Consider the following 8,879-nt stretch of genomic DNA (forward strand, 5'->3'; position numbering starts at 1 on the left):
TCATCGAGCTCGCCGCCGTCGACCGCCCGACCAAGAGGAGCTGGGCCCGGGGCGGCAGGGAAGCACCGGAGGCCCAGCAGCACCCAGAGGTGCAAATACTCCCATCATCCGTCACCATGACGACCTGCTATTGAGTTATTAAGCAGACGCTTTTAGAGAAAAATAACTTTGTTGATTCAGTTAAAAACAAAAAAAAAGAAGGTTTACACTGACATTAGAGTATCTGTGGATAGCCGTCGTTATTCTAGGGTTTAGGAATTACTTCCTTTCTCTTATCTCCTCCCTCCTCCTCCTCTTTCCCTCCTCCTCCCTCCCTCACCACCTCCTCCCTCCCCCTACCCATCCTTTCTTTTTTCTTCACCCCTCCTTCCTCCTCCAACACTACCCTTTCTCCTCCCCTTCCTCATCCTACCCCTCCCGTCCCTCAACACCTCCACTCACACCCTTCATCCTCTCCTCCTCCTCCCCCTCCACCCCTTCCTTCTCCTCCTTCTCTACCTCCATCCCCTCCTCCTCCCTCCACCTCCCCCCCTCCTCCTCTACCTCCTCCTCCTCCCTCCACCTCCTCCCCCCTTCTCCTCCATCTGCTCCCCCTCCTCCTCCTCGTCTACCACCTCCTCTTCCTCTCTCATCCTCCTCCTCACTCCACCTCCTCTACCTCCCCCCCTCCTCCTCCACCACCTCCACACACACACACACACACACACACACACACACACACACACACACACACACACACACACACACACACACACACGCCCTTGAGCAGCGGGAACATAACTAATGTTTTTTATTTCACATTTTATATTTATTCATCTTTTTTTCCTATACAATGGACAGGTGTGTGTGTGTGGCCGCATACGTGCCCTTGGTTTGTGTGTGTGTGTGTGTGTGTGTGTGTGTGTGTGTGTGTGTGTGTGTGTGTGTGTGTGTGTGTGACTAACAGTCAGTATAATGTTGCCAAGTTGTAGTTTGACTCAAATGAGGGAGCGGCGGGGCAATATTTTTATGATCGATAATACACAATGATGATGTTGTGTGTGTGCACGTGCGTGTGCGTGTAAGACCTACTGTTACCCAATACCAGCAGGGGGTGCACTAGTTCTTCAAACGGGGCAAACTTTCCAGAAGCAATAGGAAATCCTCCACTGACCAGACTGTATCTCTGTCTGCTGCTGTTAGCTCTGCTGCTCGTATGTACACTGCGCGTGCACATCGAGGAGAGTTTCTACAGCAGCGTAGCGCCAATAAACAGCTATTTGCGCTCTGTTTCTGTTGAAACCCGGATCGGGGTTGGATAAAAAGCATTCGGGGAAGCCCCGGAAACCCGGATAGATCAACACCGATCCCATTTACAGTCGCAAATCACCACACTGTCTCTCGTTTTGCACTGGCTCTCTTTTAACTCCAGAAAGAAAAAGACACACATCACGGAATTTGAAGAGGCCACACAGTGGGCATTAATGCAGTGCACTCATGTGCCGTGGGGGCGGAGCGAAACGTTAGGGGAGGAGAGAGGAGAGCACGTCATGTTAAGGAAACCAAAGCCAGCGGACGTTCAAGCAGTTCTCTCTTTCCGGAGAAAAGAAAACGCATTTTGGAGGGAAAAAAAGTCTGACAGACAGAAACCACAACAAGGTGAGTAAAGCAACACAACTTTGAGAGAAGTTAAAACCACTTTTGCCGTTATGGAATTTAAAAAAATAATAGAATTGCTCAATACATAAACCTTGTTGTCTGTGTCTAGGAATGGCCTGTGCTAACGCTTCCTGGTCTGAGGAGAACTTTTCATGTCCCATCTGTCTGGATGTGTTCAGCAGCCCAGTTACCACACCATGTGGACACAACTTCTGCAGAACCTGTATTACAAAGTACTGGGACGAACAAGTCAAGTACAAATGTCCTGTTTGCAACAAGCTTTTCAGCTCAAAACCTGATTTACATGTCAATATCCTTGTATCAGAGATGGCTGCTCAGTTTAGAACGTCCGTAAGAGTAAAAGAGCAGCCTTGTGTTGAACCAGCAGAAGTTCCCTGTGACTTCTGTACTGGGACCCAGCTGAAGGCTGTGAAGTCCTGCCTAGTGTGTCTTATCTCCTACTGCCAAACCCACCTGGAGCCACATCAGAGAGTCGCAGGCCTGAAGAAACATCGGCTGGTCGAGCCTATGGACCGTCTGGAAGACAGGATGTGTAAGAAACACGACAGACTTCTGGAGCTCTTCTGCAAGACTGAACAGGTGTGTGTGTGTCAGTTCTGCACAGAGACAGACCACAAGTCCCATCCTGTTGTACCTCTAAAGGAGGAATATGAAGTGAAGACGGCCCAGCTGGGGAAGATAGAGGCTGAAGTTCAGCAGATGATCCAGGAGAGAAAACTTAAGATCAAGGAGATCAAAGAAACAGTAGAATTGAGCAAGAAAGTTGCAGACAGAGACATTGCTGATGGTTTGCAGATCCTCACTGCTCTGAAGCGCTGCATTGAAAAGTGGCAGGATGACTTCATCCAAACGGTTAAAGAGAGACTGAAAACCACAGAGAAACGATCTGAAGACCTCATCAAAGAGCTGGAGCAGGAAATAGAAGATCTGACCAAAAGAAGCTTAGAGGTGAAACCGATCTCACACACTAAAGACCACCTCCATTTCCTCCAGGCCTTCAGATCTCTGAAGAATCCTCCACCCATCAGGGACTGGACGACGGTGGAGGTCCGTCATCCGTCATACGTAGGGACCTTGAGGAGATCCCTGGATCAGCTGGAGGAGACACTGAACATGGAGGTGAAGAAGCTGTGTGGTGATGCTGAACTGAAGAGGGTCAAGCAGTATGAAGTAGATGTGACTCTGGATCCTGATACAGCTCATCCCGAGCTTATCCTATCTGAGGATGGGAAACAAGTACATAATGGAGGTGTAGAGAAGGAACTCCCATACAACCCTCAGAGATTTACACAGTATAAATTTGTTCTCACATGGCAGAGCTTCTCCTCAGGGAGATTTTACTTTGAGGTCCAGGTTAAAGACAAGACTCTATGGCGTTTAGGAGTTGCCAGAGAGTCCATCAAGAGGAAAGGTGTGATCATAGTGAACCCTAAGATGGGTTACTGGACTCTTTTCTTCAACAGGGATGGGTTGGTATTTTATGATGAACCTGCTGTCCGTCTCCCTCTAAGAGCTGAGCTCCAGAAGGTGGGGGTGTTTGTTGATTATGATGAGGGTCTGGTCTCCTTCTATGATGTGGAAGCCAGGGTTCATATCTACTCTGCTACTGGCTGCACCTTTAGTGAGCCTCTCTATCCACTCATCGGGCCAGGTTTACATAATGGAGGTATAAGCTCTGCCCCCTTGATCATCTCACCTGTCAATCAAACAGACTAAGGCCTTTGTTTGATAATGCAATAATCAAACAACCAAAACAACTAGTGTTGTTTCCTGAATGAAAATCAGATCTGAGAGAACTGCATTAATGTTGTACTGCTATCATTTATAAAGGATCAATTCATTGGGAAAATAACCCTTTCTATCTTAAAATATTGCCCATTATAAATTATTCGATTCCACTATATTCTTCATGTTTGTTTTTATGTTTTTTCTTTTTGGTTTATTGCTATATATTGCAAATGGTTGCAGATATAATTTGTGTGGGGGATAATCTGGTTGTTTATCATAATCTATACATTAAAGAAATAAAATGTTATATTTTTCGATTTGTGTACCATACTATTTTTTTTTTGTGAAATATTTGAACTGTAAATTTAGGTAGCACAGATTTTAAATAACACACACACATCAAAAATCTACACAAATCGTCATTCGGACCAGAGTTAACTGAAACAATAGCTGCTTTCACATATGACCTCCGTCTTTTCTCCGCATTTGTGGAGCAGGAGGTTCGACCGTGAGGGTCATTCACACTTATTCACACTTGATGCCCGATATGCGGAGATCGGTGTCAGTAGAATCTCCGGCTGCTTAAGGGGGGCGGGCTTGCAAGGGGCGGCATATGACGTAGGGTCGCAAGAGGCGGGATCGGGTTTGTTTTGGTTTGACCGCAGACAGCACGCAGGCAGAACGGGCAGAACTCATCGCGATCATCTTAAATGTTGCTGCAGCGATGCATATATTCTGTTGCATCCACAACATCTGCATCGATCGATGAAAGATTGGAGCATGAGTTACAGACAAGTAGAAGAAACGATGAACAAGAAAGGCATCGCGAACGACTGCGTTACCGGAGGAAGAGAGCGTCTTTTTTGGCTTCATTTCACATCTAACAAACACTGGGACAAATGTAGTTGATTTCTGTGTTTAACTGAGAAAACAGGGAGTGGAAGGACGGGACCCTATAATGTTCAGCTAACTGTTGTCAATAATAATTGTTATGAGAGTAGCGCATGTGTGTGCGCGAGAATGGTAGTGTGTGTGTGTGAGTAGCGTGTGTCAGTTTAGTGAAGTAATGAACGAGTCCGGTTGTGTCTGTGCAAACGTGTAGGCCATACTGTAAAGTTAGTGAAACTAAGAATAAAGTACCCAGCCTGTCAATAATCGGTAGCCGCTTCATTCCGACCATATTCACACCTATAAGCAGACCCACTGCCGGTCAAAGTGATTCCCGAGAGAATCGATGGAGCGGAACATCGCTTTTGTGCTCCTCGACTATGGTCTGTGAGCCGACAGCAGGAAAGGTGTAACATAATAATAAAAATATTTTTTAAACCATTCAGCAAACAAAAGGCAGTAGTCTTATTATCGATTAGGGTGCGGGTGACACTTAATGACATGCAAATGTAGACCGAAGCGTCATCAACACGCCCACTCAACTGGTGTGAAATGCCGACATCCTACTGCTCATTCACATATAAGGTAATTAGCATTTCCTCCGGAGAACATACTACCTCGGGGGTAGTATTTTTTCAGGAGGTCCAACGTCAGGATATGTCATTTACATATACGGTACGTCCGTAGAATCTACGGAGAATAGACGGATGCACGTCCATATGTGAAAGCGGCTATTGAGGAGGAAAACCGCCGGACTAACATCTGGCCCAAGGTAGGACGAACATCTCTCTCTCTCTCTCTCTCTCTCTCTCTCTCTCTCGCTCTCTCGCTCTCTCTCTCTCTTTATCCCTCTCCTACAGTGAAGTGTCATCGATGTGTGTTTGGGCCTGTGTCTTCCATCCACGCGGTGAAGTAAAGTTCATATCTCTCTCTTGCCTCCCTTTTCTTCTGGTCCACCGTATCTTTATCTTTATTTTCTCTTTATCTTTCCCTGTCTCTCTCTGTGTAGTATTTATCTCCTTCTGTCGTTCTGTATCTTTAATTATCTTTCTGTGTCTCTCCTCTTTGCTAATCTCTCCTTCACGTCTCATCTTCTTTCATTCTTCCTCTCCACCTTTCTTTCTTTCTTTCCCTCTTTATCTCCGTCTTTATTTATCTTAATCTCTCTCTTTCTTAATTAAACTCAATTCAGTTTCCTTTATGGGCATAAATGATGAAACACTGTTGCCAAACCATTTGACAAACATGACAAAACAACAAATAGTTACAAATACATGAATCTCTCTCTCTCCCTCATCCCTCTCTCTCTCTCTCTCTCTTTTCTCTCCTTTCTTGGTGTGTGTGTGTGTGGTGGGTGTGGCAATACATTCGTTCACCCAGCACCCTGAATGCCATCACTCCCATTCACCAGCTCCAAGCCACAGACCTGCTATCCACCTCCATCTCATCAACTCTGCAGTACATCTACCCCGGTTCTTCACTCACACATCATCAGATCGTTGTTTCAACCACCGTGGTTAGATCCATAGCACCGGCTCCTTGACTTGTGCACTCAGGTTGGTTTCTCCTGTGACCTTTTGCTGTACTGCTGTCATTTATCAAGGATAAATTCATTGGGAAAATAACCCTTTCTATCTTAAAATATTGCCCATTATAAATTATTAGATTCCGATATATTCTTCATGTGTGTTTTCCTCCGTTTTTTTTCTTTTTGGATTATTGCTATAATATTGCAAATGGTTGCAGATAAAAATTGTGTGTGGGATAATCTGTTTGTTTATTATTATCTATACATTACAGAAAATCTGTATTCTGATTTCAATAAAATGTTATATTTAGATTTGTGTACCATACTATTTTGTTTTTTTCTTTTACTATTTGAAGAACTTTAAATTAAGTAGCCCAGATTTGAAAGAACATACACACAGAGACATACACTCTCTCTCTCTCTCTCTCTCTCTCTCTCTCTCTCTCTCTCTCTCTCTCTCTCTCTCTCTCTCTCTCTCTCTCTCTCTCTCTCTCTCTCTCACACACACACACACACACACACACACACACACACACACACACACACACACACACACACACACACACACACACACACACACACACACACACACACTCTCTCTCTCTCTATTATTTATCTTCATTTCTCTCTTTCTCGATTCAATTAAGTTATCTTTATTGGCATCAATGATGAGACACTGTTGGCAAACCATTTGACAAACACAACAAAACAACAACAAATAGTTACAAATACGTTAATGATCATGTAAATGAATACCACTGACAATGAATCCATTACATACCAAATGAGTTGGCAGTCCAGTTGAATCTCTTGTAGCGTCCATGGATCTAGCAGGCAGTGCTACGCCTCTGTCCTTCACGCCACATGGCAGTTTCTGACAGTAGGAAAGTTGAATGAATTCTGGATGTGGATGATATAATAAAGTATTGACCTCTTAGTTGCTTGTATATTCCTCTACTCTCCTCCGCTAACACTTCACACATGTGTGAACTTCATCCATGCACTGTGTAGGGTATTTTAAATGCGTTGATGTGTGTGTTCCTCTTTCTTGAGTCAAAAGAGAGACGGTGCAAAACGAGAGACATTGTTGGGATTTAGTGGGGATTTGCGACTGTAACGGTGATTAACCGGCGTTATAGACCCGGGATCCGAGTTTCAACAGAAACAGACAGAGAGCAAAGAGCTGTTCATTGGCGCTACGCTGCTGTAGGAACTCTCCCCGATGTGCACGCGCACAGTGCACACACGAGCAGCAGAGCTGAGAGCAGCAGACAGCGATACAGTCTGGTCAGTGGGGGATCTCCTTTTGCTTTTGGAAAGTTTGCCCCGTTTGAAGTACTGGTGCACCCCCTGCTGGTAACAGCAGGTCTTACACACACACACACACACACACACACACACACACACACACACACACACACACACACACACACACACACACACACACACACACACACACACACACACACACACACACACACACACACACACACACACACACACACACACACACAGTCAAACCAAGTCTGTCCTATAACTACAAGCATTAGCAACACTATAATGACCATCAACTTCATCCAAACACAAGAAGACATTCGTTGGGACACGTATTCACTCAACATTCCTTGTTGGTCGACATGTTTTTGCCTTTATTCAACTTAATCAAAAAGGTCAAGTCAGGAGAATGCCTAACAGAAAGGTCCAGGGTAAGATGAGCCAATAGAATCACTGTATACAGAGGAACGAGGACCACCGTTCAGCGCCTTGTTCCCCGTGATAGAAACAAAACATACAGAAACAAAACTCAAACATGAACTAAATAAATAAACTGTTCAGTTCCACTCTCTTGGCTTGGGTGCAAGGAGACTCCAGCCGTTGTGGCTGTGGTGGTTCCTTCCTGTGGAACCAGGCTGTGGATCCCGCCAATTATCTTTTTGTTCTTTTAAGAAAGATACTTTATGTTTGATTAAAAGTGCCTCCGTGGCTTAACAACTAAGAGAATCGTGTGCTGATTGGAGTAAGGCGGTTCACTCCCTGAGCCGGGTTGCCACATATGGTGGAGAATGTGGGCAACCCGACCGCGTTAGACTGACGGCATACCTGGAAGCTCTGCACTCCAGAGAGGTCAAGGGGAACCAGGAGCCTCAGACCCTGAGGAAGCAGTTTGAGGAGGCCCAGAGCCAGGCTAGCTCTCAGGCTGATATGGTCGACGAGGTAAAGTCCGTGTTGGTGAGCAGACAGCAGGAGCTAGTCACCTTACAACAGGGCAAGGAGACCCAGGAGGAGGAGCTGGTGGCCACCAGGACTATGCTGGAGAGGTTGAAGGCGGAGCTCAAGATTTCCCTGGAGGAGGCCGCCGCCAGACACGAGGCCTACAGCACAGACTGGTTCAAGGAGAGGGAGGCGCTGAAGGCCCAGCTGTTGGGTTTGATGAAGGAGCTGGAAGAGAACCGGCAGGTCGCCCAGCAGCTGAGCTTCAATGTCGGTCCCCAGACCCAGCCAAAAGAGACTCGTCAGGACAGACGGGGGAGCAGGGCCACCTCGACGGGCAGCCCAGCCGAGGCGACACGTCCGAGAGGTGGAGAGGCGGGATCGCATCCATCCGGTCCAAGAGAGGGAGGAACGGGAGCACCTGATCCGCAAGAGGAACTGGCTGGAGGTGGAGAAGCGGCGTCTGGACGCTGACCGTATGGAGCGGCAGTTCCTGGAGCGGGAGTGGCAGCGCATCAGGTTTGAGCGCTGGTGTGAGCAGTACGGGATCCAGCGGGAGCAGGATGAATAAATTAAAAAAAGTGTAATAAAAAACATAAGTTGTGTTCCCGCTGCTCAGGGGCTAAAGTTGGAGCAAACCACTGTGTGTGTGTGTGTGTGTGTAGAAGGTGGAGAGGGTGGAGGACAGGTGCGGTCGGGGGTGTAGTTGACCTCGGCCGAGCACACGTTGTTGGGCTTCTTGGAGAGCACCATGGGGGCCCGCTTCTGAGGAGGAGGAGGGGGAGGAGGAGAGTGGAGGAAATAATCCCTAAACCCTAGAATGACGACAGCTATCCACAGATACTCTAATGAATACGTAAACACA

At 46.4% G+C, this 8,879-nt stretch overlaps 1 protein-coding gene across 1 annotated transcript; it reads left to right on the forward strand.

The window, feature by feature from the left end:
* The first annotated feature begins 1,558 nt into the window (after nucleotides 1-1,558).
* Nucleotides 1,559-3,538, forward strand: LOC311369831 (E3 ubiquitin-protein ligase TRIM39-like). The gene is made up of 2 exons (XM_084488047.1): nucleotides 1,559-1,638; nucleotides 1,748-3,538. Exon 2 carries the CDS (start codon nucleotides 1,750-1,752, stop codon nucleotides 3,373-3,375), a length of 1,626 nt encoding a protein of 541 aa, XP_084344173.1. The 5' UTR covers nucleotides 1,559-1,638; nucleotides 1,748-1,749; the 3' UTR covers nucleotides 3,376-3,538.
* The last annotated feature ends 5,341 nt before the right edge of the window (nucleotides 3,539-8,879 follow it).

This window comes from Micromesistius poutassou, assembly GCF_964030765.1.
Source record: "Micromesistius poutassou genome assembly, chromosome: 24".
Taxonomy (NCBI): Eukaryota; Metazoa; Chordata; class Actinopteri; order Gadiformes; family Gadidae; genus Micromesistius; species Micromesistius poutassou.

Excerpts from the sequence above, each read along its gene's own strand:
- LOC311369831 (XM_084488047.1), top strand. The coding sequence starts at position 1,750 with ATGGCCTGTGCTAACGCTTCCTGGTCTGAGGAGAACTTTTCATGTCCC.